At 39.0% G+C, this 16461-nt stretch overlaps 2 protein-coding genes across 2 annotated transcripts; one reads left to right on the top strand and one right to left on the bottom strand.

The window, feature by feature from the left end:
• Positions 1-97: 97 nt before the first annotated feature.
• Positions 98-2706, bottom strand: LOC309506072 (adenine phosphoribosyltransferase). The gene is made up of 5 exons (XM_082179620.1): positions 2417-2706; positions 2133-2226; positions 1730-1876; positions 1158-1253; positions 98-820 (listed from the first exon to the last, which is right to left on the bottom strand). Exons 1-5 carry the CDS (start codon positions 2537-2539, stop codon positions 636-638), a joined length of 645 nt encoding a protein of 214 aa, XP_082035746.1. The 5' UTR covers positions 2540-2706; the 3' UTR covers positions 98-635.
• An 8200-nt stretch (positions 2707-10906) lies between these two features.
• proca1 (protein interacting with cyclin A1) lies at positions 10907-16367 on the top strand. The gene is made up of 4 exons (XM_082179503.1): positions 10907-11686; positions 11798-11930; positions 12510-12644; positions 12746-16367. The coding sequence occupies exons 1-4, from the start codon at positions 11155-11157 to the stop codon at positions 14250-14252; spliced, it is 2307 nt and encodes a 768-aa protein (XP_082035629.1). The 5' UTR covers positions 10907-11154; the 3' UTR covers positions 14253-16367.
• Positions 16368-16461: the final 94 nt, after the last annotated feature.

Below are 16461 nucleotides of genomic sequence, written 5' to 3'. Positions count from 1 at the left end.
TCAGTATTTATGTCCTGTTTCCAATACAAATATCTAAACATCTTTAAATCAAGATTCATGTACTTGAGATACAAATGCATAATTAAGTCTGGAAAAATTTAGCAAAATTAAGTCTGGAAAAATTTATCAAAATTAAGCGAGTTTATGCTCTTTACTCATTGCGTTTCTCCTTTGACATTTACATTTAGGGAAAATATTGACGTATTGTTTTCCCTTCAATTTAATCTTTACATTTTTACAAAAAGGACTTTAAAAATTCTTAAATTCATCTTTATAAAACCTGCAAAAACCCTGTATTAATACTATATAATTAATGTTTAATTTACATTAAATTCATCATTATTGATTTTTACTATTTTCAAGTTAGTAATAGTTAGAAATCTGAGTTACAATCTGATAGTGACCTCTATTGGTAATTCTGTGTAACAATTAGAGAAGTCAGACTGTTCATAATGACCAATATGACTGAATGCTTAAAACACGAAGTGTGTAATGGATCAAATCCATTTAAGATTAGAAAGATCAGTCCTCAAAGGATCCATACATCTCCACAAGCAAAAATGCACAACCTCTGAATAATATCTCACATATTATGTTTCTCCAAATGATTCCAGGGCTGATTCTCCTTTGGTATTTCACATTTTTACATGAATGTATACATTTTCCTGATTTAAGTATTTAACCACTGAAGTTTTTAAAGACTCCAAGCATTGACTGTCTATCTGAGATTGCAGCTTATTTGGGATGCAGTGGGAATATTTATAGTTTTCCTTTAGCCACTTTCCTCCCTCGCTGTTTTCAATGGCCACAGCAGCAATGCCTAAAAAGAATACAGAAATAATAGCAAAAATTTTAGCAAGTTAATCAAGACTACTGAAATTATCCTAATAGCTATTCATTCGACAGCGGGAGCCATTACACCCTCTCACAGAAAGCAGCTGTTCAAATCCTTTGTGTTGTATCTTGCATACAGCAGCTAATGGCACAAGAATGTCAATAAACTCTCACCAGTCGCACTCCAGCAACATTATTTATTTTGATAGTGTCTTAAAGGGGAGAATCAATATCAAAGAAAGATATAACGGTTTTGGGTGGAGAGGGTCAGTGGATATGTTCACCATGTCTCAAAACATTTGTATTAGGTGTTTTATGCTTACCTACAACAGTAGCTCCTTGATTCTCCACCAGTTTGATAGCTGCTTTCATAGTTCCTCCAGTCTCAATCCACTGGTCTACTATAAGAACCCGTAGACCTGAAGTACATCATAACACATGTCAGAATTTCCCATTTTGATGTTATATAACTAGATGACATTGATGGAAAAAATGGTTGAATACACAGTTCTGCAGTCATTATGTAGTACAATGGAATTATATAGTAAAATAGGACAGCAGAGCTGATCAATAATTTATAAAACACTGCAAACATTATATTTAAAAAGATAACTAATTAGATTTTTCTGTTTCCATTATCAACCAGTCTTGAAAGTAAAGGTCTTTGTTGGCATTGATGGTTCCATGAAGAACCTTTATAGTGGAAAAAAGTTCTTTATATTATTAAAATGTTCTTCAAACTAAGCAAATGGATCTTTTAAGAACTGTTCACCGAAAGGTTCTTTGAGGATCTAAAATGGTTCTTCCTTGGCATTGCTGCAAAAAAACCCTTTTGGAATCTTTATTTTTAAGAGTGGCATTATAGTGACATATACGAGTTTATGTACATCAGTACCTGGCTTTAACACATCAACACGCACTTCCATGCATTTCTCTCGTCCAGAGTAGTCGCTGTAGTCCTGAGTGCGAGTTTCAACACACAAGTGTCCTGCTTTTCGAATGGCCAAAAATCCTTTTCCTAAAGTCATGGCCACAGCTGACCCTGAAATTGGAGGAGAAAGTAAAAAATAAAAGTAAACTGTTTATCAGTTATTCATTCATCTCAAACTAGTGATTAGATAGGCTAGTATATACATTTCATTAAGTCAGGCCGTGGAGTATATCCCACTCTATATTTAGCCTATTTGCCCAGGAGTAATATTTACTTTTCCTAGAACATGTGAACTGAGCTAAAAATATAATCTATCAAGTTCAGACTGTCTTACCCTACACCAGCTACAAAAGTGAAAGTTTTATACCGAGGATGAAGCCCATGGCATCTATTCCAGCCACCAGGTCAATGGTCTCATTCTTGAATGGTTTTAGAAGATCTTTTACACAATCTGACAGTGCCTGGATCAGCCAGGAGTAACAGAAAACAGAGATCAGAGACTTTAAACAATAAAGCCCATGGTTGTCAATCACATTCTAGCAATGCTTACTTTACCTACCAGACTTCAAGATACAAAGTTTCAAAGCTAGGTTATTCAATAAAGTACATTGTACACTATAAGTTTTGCATGCAACACGAGGGATTGTTTACCTGTGAATTGCAATAGAGTCTTGATGGATCAAGCCATGCAAACTTCGGTCCCTTTGTGTTTGGTGCCATAAGAGACAAGTACCAGCCATATTCTCTTTTTTGGGGACCTGCTAAAACATCCATTCTGGAAAGACCACTAGACTTCTTAAAACTCACCCTGGTAACGGCATGTATCCTATTTGGTGTCAAGTTTAAGTAGTCTAAAAGGGGGCGTATGCATGTCTCTTCCAGAGTAATCCATTAGCTCCAAACCAGACTCATAGGCAATGGGCAGTGTTTGTATTTACTCAGTGTAAAACATAGATTACTTAGACATTCACCATTTTAGTAAATAATTGGGTAATGAGAAAATCTATTACTGTTAAAACAATGTCACTGTTTTTATAACACATAATTTTTTATTGTATTTGTCCTCTTATATTTCTAATGGGGTATTCTACAATTATCCAATGGGAACTATAATGATAGCAAACTTTAGCCTAACTGTAAATGTGACTATTTGATAACTCACAACAATGGGTCATTACATGTCCAATCAACCAAATTTCGGAAACTTTCCTGGCTCAAATTTTTGGCATTTGTTAATATTTTTTTAGACAGACAAACATAAATAGTGATGAAAGCCAAAATATTAAATGTAATGGATGTATATTGTCGTGGAAATTCTCAATACGAATACAACCTACTAATCTGACTTCTTCACCACGGACAATTCAAACAACTTCACCCCTCGTCTGACCGGACGGGGTGGAGGTACTGGTCTTCTCATCTCAAACGATTGGAAATTTAATCCTTTACCACCTGTGTGTGAAAACAGCTCCTTTGAATCAAATTCAATTACCATCACTAGGCCTTTTAAAATCCATTTTGTAGTTGTTTATCGTCCACCAGGTCAACTTGGCAGTTTCTTAGAGGACCTTGATGTGCTACTCTCATCCTTCCCGGAGGATGGTACCCCTCTCATAATTCTTGGAGACTTCAACATCCACCTAGAGAAACTTCAGGCTGCTGATTTCCACACTCTGCTTGCCTCATTCAACCTCAAATGAGTATCTACTGCGGCTACTCACAAATCAGGTAACCAATTAGACCTCATTTACACACGCCACTGCTCCACTGACCATACACTGGTCACTCCGCTGCACACCTCAGGTCACTTTCTCCTCACTCTCAACCTCAACCTGTCTCAGAACACAACACACACTCCTCCACAGGTCACCTTTCGGTGAAACCTACGCTCACCCTCACCCTCTCGCCTATCCTATTTGGTCTCATCCACACATCCACCACCTGATCAGCTCTCAACATTAGATACTAACAGTGCAACTGATACTCTTTTATCCACTTTAACCGCCTGCTCGGACAACTTCTGCCCCTTTTCCTCCAGGCCCGCCCGCGCCACACCCTCTGCCCCCTAGTTATCTGATGTTCTTCGCGAACATCATTCTAAACTCAGGGGTGCAGAGAGGAAGTGGCTCAAATCGAAAGATCCTACTGACCTTGGTCTTTATCAATCCCTCCTCTCTTCCTTCTCTGCTAATATCTCTACTGCTAAAATGACTTACTATCACAACAAAATTAACAATTCTTCTGACTCTCGCATGCTTTTCAAAACCTTCTCCTCCCTTCTCAACCCTCCTCCTCCTCCTTCTTCATCAACCCTTACAGTGGACGATTTTGCCACATTCTTCATAAACAAAACAACCACCATCAGCGGCCAAATTACCAAACCACAAACTGACACACACATCTTACCAGCTAACACACACATTCTACCCTCCTTTCTCCAAACTTCTCCTTTCCAATCACCCTACTACCTGTCCGCTTGATCCTATTCCCATTAATCTACTTCAGGCCATTTCTTCCTCAGTTGTGCCCACTCTTACGCACATCATAAACACCTCTCTTCATACGGGTACTTTTCCTACAGTATTTAAGCAGGCTCGGGTAACCCCGCTGCTTAAGAAACCCACTCTAAATCCAGTACATCTGGAAAATTACAGACCGGTATCCCTTCTTCCATTAGTCGCAAAGACACTTTTCAACCAGATCTCTTCCTTTCTTACGCAGAACCACTTCCTGGATAACAACCAGTCTGGCTTCAAAAGCGGACACTCAACTGAGACAGCCCTGCTTTCGGTAATTGAAGCTCTGAGACTGGCAAGGGCAGCTTCCAAATCCTCAGTTCTCATCCTGTTGGATATGTTTGCTGCTTTTGACACAGTTAACCACCAGATCCTCCTGTCAATCCTAAAGACGAAGGGCATCTCGGGGACCGCACTCCAATGGTTCAAGTCTTACGCCGGTTTCACACTGCACGCGTTAGCAGAGCGTAAGCAGCGCAGGAGCAGTGCGTATGGTGAGCGGGAGCAGGACACGTGGGTTTTGCTTTCACACTAGCAGCGTTTGTCACGCGCGGCTGAACCGCGGCGTGTGTACAGACAGAGTACTCTATAATGGGTAAGTTGGCATTGCTTTATTTAGTTTTCAAATACATTTAAGAGAAAAGACTTGTCAAGAAGCTTATTTTATTAATAATTTCATTTATATAACTTTTGGTTTATTTTTGTTTTTATTGTTCGGGCAACAAGTTTGTTTTTGGACATTTGTTTTCTTTTTAAATTGCTGTTGGTCATTTGATTGACTGTTTAAAACACAATAGATATCATAAATGCGCTTTTTGGGTAAAACTGCTGTGTATTTTGGCCATGATCAATGCATTGTCACTTTAATTCAGCGTAAGCGGCGCAGCAAAAATAGACTGAGTGCCGAAACTATCGTGGCACTGCTGCTCCTGCTCTGCTCCTGCTCTGCGCTGCCGCACCACCTCTGCGTGCGGTGTGGATGCTCTAATCTGTTAACATGGGCGCCGAAAAAAATACGCGCTGCTTACGCTCTGCTAACGCGTGCAGTGTGAAACCGGCGTTACCTCTCAGGTAGGTCCTTTAGGGTGTCGTGGAGGGGTGAGGTGTCTTAGACCCAACATCTAGCTACTGGGGTGCCTCAGGGCTCAGTGCTTGGACCACTTCTCTTCTCCATCTACATGACATCACTCTGTGTGATTCAGAAACATGGCTTTTCCTATTACTGCTATGCTGATGACACACAACTCTACCTCTCATTCAAGCCTGATGATCCGACGGTAGCTGCTCGCATCTCAGCCTGTCTGACAGACATTTCTGGCTGGATGAAGGACCACCACCTTCAACTAAACCTTGCGAAGACAGAGCCGCTTGTGGTCCCGGCCAACCCAACACTACACCACAACTTCTCCATTCAGCTAGGTTCGTCATCCATAACTCCATCAAGGTCAGCCAGGAACCTTGGAGTTGTGATTGATGATCAATTGAACTTTACAGACCACATTGCTAGAACTGCCCGATCCTGCAGATTTGCCTTATACAACATCAGGAGGATCAGGCCCTTCCTATCAGAGCAGGCCACACAACTCCATGTCCAAGCGCTTGTTCTATCCAGACTGGACTATTGTAATGCTCTCCTGGCAGGTCTTCCAGCTTGCACTATTAAACCTCTGCAACTGATCCAAAATGATGCAGCTAGAGTGGACTTTAGCGAGCCGAAGAGAGCACACGTCACTCCTCTCCTCACAAAATTGCACTGGTTGCCAGTTGCCGCTCGCATCAAATTCAAGTCACTGACGTTTGCCTACAGAACAACCACAGGCTCTGCTCCCTCCTACCTAAGGGCATTACTTCAGACCTACGTGCCATCCAGAAACTTGCGCTCTGCAAGTGAACGCCGTCTTGTGGTGCCATCTCAAAGAGGCACAAAATCTCTTTCTCTGACCTTTACCTTGACTGTTCCCTGTTGGTGGAATGACCTGCCCAACTCAACCAGAGCGGCTGAGTCTGTGTCAATTTTCAAGAAACGGCTGAAGATGCATCTTTTTCGGCAACACTTGATCCATTAATACTAACACTTTCTCTTCTATTCTTTATCTATTATCTTTATAATAAAAAAAATAAAAAAACCTAGTACTGCGTTAGATTAAACTGGAAGGGTCATAGCACTTGCATATTGTTGTCCTATTGTTAATTTAACTGCTTCTGATAAAAGCGTCTGCTAAATTATTAAATGTACAGTAAATGTTAATGTAAACTCCCATTTGTTAATATAATAAAATAATACACTGTAGTATCTCGAGGTAATTCCCTTCCCGAATACTTACAATACAATACAATACTTCGCTGAAGTATGGTGAGGGCGTCCCCATTAAGAAGCTGCTATCACTACCTCAAACCACACGTGAGCACCAGGTCTTTAGCATCTATACACTCTCACCGTCCTTCTCAGGTATACACCCTACCTGACACGGCTCAAGTTGCTCTTTGCAGGAATAAAGTTGTATTCACAACCAGGTCGCAACAACCAAGAAAGACTATTGAACAGAAAGATACTTGTACTTTTACATCTTACAGTTGAGTAAAAATCAATGTCGCTCAAGTCTTCTTCACTGTGATTTGTTCTGGTGATTGGTTTGTAATAATCTAATGACTGTTAGTTCTGTTTTAAGCTACATTTGACTCAGCATCCTTAGTCTACATTTATCTACATTTCATGTTGAAAATACCCCTTTGACCACTTCTGAGGCCATCACATAAAATATTTCTATCACAATATCGACTGAGTAATACACTATTTTTGTAGAGCTAACAGTTGCTAGGAGTTGCTGATATGTTTCAAAAGCTTGCTGATATGAAACAAAAAATGTTTCAAAATATGTTTCATATTTGGTCTTACAATGTTCCTCTATTTATGCCTTAATTAATGAAAGGCCTATGTTACAATAAAATGCATTATACTAGTTTTATCATAAGTTGGGGTAAAAACTGCACCAATTCAGACACCATCATAAAACATGCAAAATAGGCTGGAAGGGAGACAAATAACTTTTTCCCTCTCGAAATTCATGCCTCTGTCTTGGTCATTCCACCACAAAATATGTATGGATTGATTTGTCCTTAAAAGACACTGACACTAGAACATCAATGCTCATTCCCTTGAGACGGACACCTTCCTGATTTTTTCGGAAACTTTACTTTCAAGTTAACCTTTTTGTGCATTATATCATCAAGACATCAGTTTGTGTGGAAGGTGTGTGAGTGTGTGTGTTGCTGTGTATTCATTCATCTCACATCCACTGTGGCTGTTTCTCACTAAAACCAATGAAAATTTGATGGACAGTTTATGGTCAATTTAAAGACATAAATAAAATAAAATAATATTAATATTTAATTAATTAACATTAATGTTCATAAAACATCAACATTAGAATTTGTAGCTTTGAAATGCTTGCACAAATTTCACAACCTTGCACACAACTAATTTGTGAGGTTCCTGCTGATATCTACACATGATGTCCATTGCGATGAGAAACATAAAATAATTCTGTTCTGCAACTCTGAAAGATCTTTAAAATAAATTTGAATATTATCACTTGATCCAATTAAGTTTATAACAGGTACAAGTTGATGAGGCTATCATAAACATAAATCTGCATATAAAAGATTAAAAAGGGGCTTCCTCCTCCTCCCCCTGTCTAGTTGATTAGCCATGCCTGTCTTTTGTGATGCCTGAAGCTCAATCAGATGAAGTTAGGGGTCATATATTCATTGTGATTGGTTGATCAGAGATCAATCAGTGACCAGGCATTACTCATATAATAAAAACATAACATTTTATTGGTTTAAACCACAAACCATGTGATGTCCATTCCAATGACCACAGGGTCTGACGGGTCCCTGGGTAGCTAGGCGGCAAACAAGTGGATTGTTCCTGCACAATGTTTCTTATATGGTAAACTATAGGCCTAAATAAATAAATACAATTATGGACCCATACATTTAGGATGTGTTTTAATAGGAAATGCCCAATAAATTCCTTAGTTGCCCTACTGACGCATATGACCAATTGGACTGAATGCTCCCTTCATATCATCAGGATATCAATCCGCATTCTCACTTGTGTTGCGAGCCCTGCACCGGAGTGCTACATGAAGAAGAAATAATATCCCTCCGCGATTTCAGCCGAGGTCCTAAAGTAGTGACGCTGACACCTGTTACTGCGGTGATCAAGCACATGAGCCAAGCAAAAATATAGGCTACCTAACATATTCCGAAAGAGTGAGGATGACCCACAATACGCTCTTAACAAAATAAGACTCCTCAAACAATAGTTCTTCTTGCAAAAAAAAAAAAAAAGACGTGAAGTAGGCTAGTTCTTCAGCAGTGGAATAGAAAGCAGAAATAGGTGAATACTGTCTAGTGTGGGATATAGTGGCTTCAAATAATCAATGAACTATTATTCACCAAAGTATTTAATGTTTTTTTTTTTTTTTTTTTAACAGGTTTTCCTATTATTTTCTATCTGTTTTACCCTTATTTTATTGACGACTAATGATGTAACAATAGGCCTACAGACCATACAGAGGAAGCAGTATAGGCTATTACATCCAGCTAGGAAAAATAGTAGTCTATGCACATTTCTGTACGGGGTTTCAGGAAAGCTAAAACATCATGATATTTCTTTTCCAGATTAATTTCAATATTATTCTTATTTTATATCATTTCCAGCATACGAGATTTCTAGTAAGAATTTATTAGCTTGTCTATACGCTATCTTGGTGTAAATTCAGTGTTTGAAAACGTGCAATTAACTTATTTTAAGATTGAACGGTTTCGATATTGGAGGGTTGTTTAAAAAACAGTGAAATCCATAAGCAATATCCTATAATCAGACGGCTAAGCATTTTTATTGTGAAAGGTGCCAGGAGGCGCCTGATTCCAATGAATTGGACCTCATTTTGCAGGTATAGTTGCATGAACTGAGATAAATGTGCTATCATAAACATGAATGAAAATGTGGTGTTTCTAAATTGCACAGTGAGGTTTGATGAAATAGCAATTCGTCAGGTATGTGAAACACGCAGTGATTAAAATCCTGGCAAAGGTCTTTAATGAGAATTAAATGAATAATACATCGTGCGGATTTTCCAACAATGTCGCATGTTGCCTCTGCTGATTTTACATCATTTGTTTCCACCCCCACCAATCCGATTTCCTTGCCAAAGCCCACTGTTGGACTCAGTGGGAGCTATTTGAAAGCCGACCATAAATATTTTTGCATTTGGGCTTGCACATACCAAATTCCTTATTTTATTATTATTATTTTCTTGGTTCGTTGTTTGAACCCCTTTCAACAATGTTACACCAATTAGCTAACTATATGCTAATTAATATAATAACATATTTCTGCAAAAAACGAATCTCAGAGAATTTTAATCATATCATTTTATCTGTTCTATCTTTATTTCTTACATTTAAAAAAAGAAAAAACAGCACTGGAAAACTAAATATTTAATTGCTTGATCCCAGCAGCCTTGTATAATTACACATCTATTTAGCCTGCGTATGTACAAACGTGCATTCTCTTCTAAATTACAATTCCCCCCCCCCCCCCCCATTTTGCTGGCGCCCATGCGACTATTAAAGTCCCAAAGTAAAGATCCATGTAACCATAGGAAAAGACTGACTGATGTTCAATAACTGCGTGGAGATCTTCATTGGTCTGCATTGAAAAAGCCCACTGTTCCAAATTAGGTCACTACCCATTCCTTTTGTGAAACTAGAATGCCCAATCTCGTTGGGTCGGAAGAATCACCCCATCTCTTGTTACTATGGAAAGCGCCTGGAAGGAACCTCCTCCTTGCTGCGTCACCAAAGTAAATCTCGAGGTGTGGATGGGGTTACTTGCGGTCAAAACACAGATATCCATTACACCCTTCATTCATTGGGATTACATTATAATGATGCTCGTCCACACAACAAACGGGTTAATTAAAAAAGAACCTTGCATTGAAAACATTTTTGCATTTCATTTAAAAATATGCTAGGCTATAGGACTATTTGTAAATATGATGTGATATGATTGTTTGTACCTCTGTGCACGGAATGACTTTCAGGAGGTCAAAAATCCATCATTCTGTCAATATGTTCCAATTTTTCCGCGCCTATAGCACGCTCAACTATCTTAAAACGTTTTAAACGTGATAAATAATGACTATACGATACTGATCAAGCCTATATAGGCTACGCGATGTGGGCGCTTCTTTAGCGTTGTAATCTAACTTTTGTGGTTAATGAAAGGTTTTTTGAAAACACATATCCCAAGTCTTTTGTTTGGAATATCTATGCAGAGTTCATGCCAACATGTCCTTTAAATACTTGTAATTCTCATGTCTTGTGCATTGTTTTATGCTTGCAATTGAAATGTTAGCTTTCTATGTCCTTTAATTGAATGAATAAAAAGAAAATAGCCTAACACAAAATGTGGTTTCAACAAAGCATCGATTTACTTTAAAAAATAAACAAAACAAACACCCCTTTGTTTGTTTTTTGCCTTGCAACATTTCCCTCTCGCAAATACGATACACGAATTTGCCTTTTGCAAATATAAAAGGTTTTTGCATAAAAAATGGGCAATCATTGAACATTGTTCACTTGCCACAGAGACGAAAGGAGGAGGAAACAGATGCACATGTGGTAGGCTATTCAAGTTCATTGGAGGAGGAAAGGGTTAATTAAATGACAGACCCCTCCCATTATTGACCGGTAATATATGAATCCCCGCGAGCGGCAGACAAGAAACCGGTCCTCGCAGAACAGAAGAGGACAAGGTGCTGTCTGATTCTCCGTGGTGCTGAAGTGCCGCCCGCCGCGATGTGGTCCGTGTTTTTCGTGTTCCTGTCTTATCTAGACAGGAACTTTGTTAAAGGCGAATTCTTAAGCCAATCTTTAGATTCCGAAAAAGAGAGCAAAGAGCTCTTTTACATGCTCAACAACACTCTTTGCGCCAAAAGTTCAGTTGTCGGAGAGTATCACCTTCACCAGGTTACCGATGGAGCTGAAGAGGTTCGCTCTGTGCATGACTCCGAGGGCAGCCTGGTCGACTGCTCTGTGATCCAAAACGAAATGCAAGTTAAATCCTTCATGCATGTTTGCAGACTTGGTCTAAGAAACCAAATGAGCTCCGATTTAAAGATGAGTTTGACGGGGGTGTCCGAAGCGAAGGCGAACTGTAACAAGTTGAAATCAAAAGGCGACAGAAACGTGATCGCGAAAACAAAACAAGCAAAAGAGCCGAACTCTGATGGAGCGAACAATAAAAAGACGCGAACCAAGCGAGGCTTCACTTATCCCGGGACACTTTGGTGTGGTGCAGGAAACATCGCGGATCATTATGAACAGTTAGGTGAGTTGATTTTAATTCACTTATTTGTGTAATGTGTAGAGATTTTAATTTTCGGACTGTAAGCAGGTGTTTAGCCATTTTGTAATAGTGCATGTGATTTTTTACCTCCAGGCGAATTCGAAGAGACCGACAAATGTTGCCGCGTTCATGATCACTGCCCATACATCATTCATGCATTCTCCTCCAACTATGGATACACCAACTTTAAATGGCACTCCCTTAGCCACTGCGACTGCGACAATGCGTAAGTTTAATGAGGTCCAGATATTCAAGTTTGATTGCTGACAGCACTGTCCTGCAGCATGCATGCCATACTTCTTTTAAAACTACTTTAAAAATCTTTTTTAAAATCTTACTATTGTTTACTTGTCGTTTTTATGACGTCATTGAGACACATGGAAATGTTAGTGTTTTTTTAAAACTATTTAATGGTAAGGCTAAAAGGTGATTAAAATGATTTTTTTTAAAAATGGACACTTAATGCAAAATTATACATTTTAACCTAAAATCTTGATGATGTTACTAACTACAATGAAATAAATGTTAACCTAAAATGTCCAGATAACTTAAGTTAAATTAACTCAATGTTATTCATCGGCAATTTATATATTACAATCAACATAGGTTACACCAGCAAAACTAAATTTAAGGGTTAGATCAGGTAGAAATAAAATCAAATTAATGATTGCAGCAGATTACCACTTTTTTTGTATATGTTTTCAAATGAAACTTTTGTTAAAACGTGAGATTTACAGCTGCATTCTCTTAATGTGAAAATCGAACATTTTGAAATCATCTCCATATTTATATGTGCTTCTTACAGCTTAAAGGAATGCCTAAGACTTGTAAATGATACTTCATCCCGAGTGGTTGGACAGGCCTTCTTTAATGTGATCGAAGCGCCTTGCTTTGAATTCTCATTTGAAGAGCAGTGTGTTGAACGTCATTGGTATGGGGTGTAAGTATCAAATTCCAGGAATTGTAAATTCTTCTTTATGCTCCGGTATACTCTCCAGCAGTCAAATTAATGCAATTTTTACTATTTTCTCCATCACAAAGGTGTAAAAAGTATGACAGAGTTCCCATTGCAGTGATTAAAGAATCGATCCCGTATGATTTCGGGGGGATTGATGTCATTGACGTATTGTCTATCGCTCCTCCTAAGGAGAAACAGTCAGACGAAGAAAAGCAGAACAAGACTGAAAGTACAACACAGTCGACATTCTCTGAATCAAAGACCGCCACCCCTGAGGAGCCCTCGCTTACAAATGTGGTGACAGCTGCAGAGGATTTCATTAAAGTCCTCGCCACAGTCTCCACCTCGCAAAGCTCGTCCACGGACACAGCTAAAGGAGAAACTCAGGCGTCAGAGAAGAAGAGGAAGAAAAACTCCGGGAAAAAGAAAAAAGAGAACAAGAAGAAAAGAGGGAAGGGTAAAGGCAGGAAGAAGAATAAAAAACTTGACGCCATGTTAAAGGTCGATGAAGGAACGGCCGGCGCGCCGCCGCCGACCGGTCAAACAGAAGAGGTCATGGGTAAGAACAACTTCATGGAGGAATCGGCGAAGATGAATAGGTTAAGCATTAAAGAAAACAATTTCATGAACACTGAGCTAGACTCTGTAGGAAACGGGCCGCTTTCTAATAAGATGATGAGAGATGATCCTCAGAGGACAATGAGTGATAATCAGGATGTTGTTGGCATTACCACTTCAATAAAGCCAGATAAAGAACCAGAGATTCTAGAGTACAGTCAAGCAAATGACACAGCATTAGCCTCTTCCTCTCCTACAGCTCACATAGCTGTCCGTGATAAGATCAAAGCTAAGCTCAGACAAAGCGGCGGGAAGAAAAAGCAAAGAAAAAACAATCCGTCCACAGAAGTCACCCAACCTTATTTCAAGAAAGAAACGCTCTCAACAAGTCCGACCGAAGGCGTTACCCTCGCAATGCCAACAACCGGAAGTCCCGGTGATACTGTAAGAAAGGAGGTGATGCAAAGTACACAGTACACAGAAGAAAAGGGACCTGTAGTCACTACACAAAAAACACCCATTGTTAGAACCAGAAGGCCAAGTTCAAGGCAGAGAGAAGGAAGAAAAAGAATGAGGAAAATCATTGCTTCCTCTACAGAAGAACCCCCTCATGTTATCAGCACTCAGGATCTTCTATTGTCCACAAGTTCTGCGACTGTCGGGCCAACTGACATGCCAGAGAGACTGGGGTTGGACCGACTTGAAAACCCAATGGAAAGCTTCACATCACCATCAACAAAAAACGGACAACAAAGTTTGAAGGACACCAAGGGAAGAAGTGGAAGGCGTGTAATCAAAATCTGCTATGAAGCGGTTTTGCCTGACGTTGCAGACACAACACCCCTCCCGACCCTGATGGAAAAGGACACTGCATTTCAGTTGAAGGATCCTGAGATAAATACGGCATCAATGTTTCCCCTTCTACAGACTAACACTCCGTCCATGGCTACCCGCAGACCTAGGAACACGAAAATGAAGAGAAACAGGGAGCGAGGAAACCGAGAAAAGCGTGGAAAATTTAAGAGAGAGTGAAATTCAATAAGCTCCACATGGTGTGACCTTATCTTCTAGGCTGCCTTATGATATGCAGCAAATTTGTTTTAATAAGCAGCATGTTTTTATCTACTCTGTTTTTATAGCTCCATTGATGGTAGACTGACAGATCAGATCAATTTTATAAAGCATGTGTTTCTCGACATGATTGCTGAATAAAGTAAATAAGAGCACTGGTGGTTCTCATATATCATTGTTTAAGAAAACATATGGCTTTCGTTTTTAATAAAACAGAGTATTAAGTGTTTAGTGTACTTCCAGGTAACCTGATTATTTACAGTACCAAAAAACCAAGTTTTTGTTCTAGCACAGACTTTGGCCTTCCTAGGCCTTTGCCAGTGGACTTAAGCAGAAAGGGTCACATTCTTCTCAAAGGATAATCTGGTTTAGGTGCCTCACTCACCCTCCGACTTGAAATGAGTATTGTAACACTGGACTCAAATCTCCCATCAGCTGACCCTCACATGCTCTTGTTAAAAAGTGTGGCCTTTGCAGAATTGCCGTCTGAAATATGTCAAATATGCCAGTTTGGGGGATCTGACCTCCTAATTAAGACTTGAACTATTAAGGTTGGGGCTTTTGAAAGTATTTATGTGTCAATAGGGTTTTTAAATGTCTAAGTAACCACAAAAGTTGATCAAGGTGCAAATATGCATATAGGCATATGTGTGTGTGTGTGTGTGTGTGTGTGTGTGTGTATCATTACACGGTTAAAGAGAGACAAATGTGGGTTTTCCATTATTCAAAAGAGGGACCACCCAAATTTATTCATATTATGGCCTGAGCAGAACATCACACCATTTTGCATCACACCAACTTCCTCCTCCGTGACCCTGCTGTACTCAGCAGTTTCAGAATGAGCACATGGAAACAATGTGGAGTCTCATACCAGCTCCCTGGTTCCCAGACATGGAAAAATAATCCAGCATTCAGAGGGTGTAGGCATTATGAAATAATATACATTCCAAAAACAGTACAATAGTATCACTTACAAAGCATAAAAGACAATTCATGATTGATTCCACAGCATTTCGTGCTGTTACGGTCATGGAAATGGGGTTAAGAGGGCGGGAACGTGTTCCCATGAGAACAAGAGGCTTTTGCTGAGTAACTGCACATTCTGTCCACATGCTGAGACGAGACAGGTCATCGAAAGGCAGCAGAGGAACTAGAACGAATTTGAGGGGGGTAAAAAGTACGAAAAGTGGCTAAATAACTAAATAAAAGATGCTAAATAACAATTTTTGGTTTAAAGCAAGATAATTGTAATCCGCTTTACAATTTTAATACTTTAATGGCAAAACAATGAGCACTTCATGCTTCCCTTATATACTTTGGACTGAACATTTCTGGTTGCTAGGGAATTTTCCTTGAGATGCCAATCATGCATGAGGAAACATTGGACCAAGAGCAGCAACAGAGTCTTAAAACTGATGCAAGAGCAACATCAGTCATCATAAAGGCATTGGAAAGCAACATTTACTTTACAACATTAAAATAATTTATTAAGGTGTTCTATTCAGCTCTTGGCATGATAAACATTGGCAGTACTTTTAGTACTTTTTAATATTCAACAGCTGTCACGCTTGATTTCAGAGAAAAGCAGAAAAACCAAGAAAGAGTAAAGAGCTATTTGGAAGTTTCTTCACACACACTTTAGGAATCAAAATACAGTTAATTTTAAAGTGAAGATCAGGTCTAGTCATGGATATAATAGTGCTGTCAATTCAAAAATGCTGATCTGTCATTTACTTACTTTCAAGTTGTTCCAACTCATATGATTTTCTTTACCCATAAAACAGAGGTAAATGTTTGAAAAACCTTTGCTGTTCTTTTCCATATAATGAAAGTGAATAAGATTTATAAATGTATCATAAATGTATCATAAAAGACTGCACAAGTCTTCACAAGCGAATGCGAATGTCTTTTTATCATCATTAATTCTAGCATAATTTGTTCAGTTGTAAAAGTTTCTATGTAAAATTACTGATTCCACGAGAATGTTTTTCTTTTCAAAAGTGCATTAAGATGTTGAGTTAGGTAATGCCTCAGGTTACAAGGGTTTATGGTCTAAACTCAATACCTCAGTCAATGTTTGATTCAAGCCAATAATGCAATGTGACCCTGCAATGCTGAGCTGTACACTCAGAGCTAAAGTAAAGTCTGTGAAGAAGCATCAGCACTGGTT

This window comes from Leuciscus leuciscus (genome assembly GCF_965113295.1).
Source record: "Leuciscus leuciscus genome assembly, chromosome: 9".
NCBI classification, from domain to species: domain Eukaryota; kingdom Metazoa; phylum Chordata; class Actinopteri; order Cypriniformes; family Leuciscidae; genus Leuciscus; species Leuciscus leuciscus.
The sequence above is the reverse complement of the archived record's forward strand: the minus strand, read 5'-3'. Positions and strand labels throughout refer to the sequence as shown.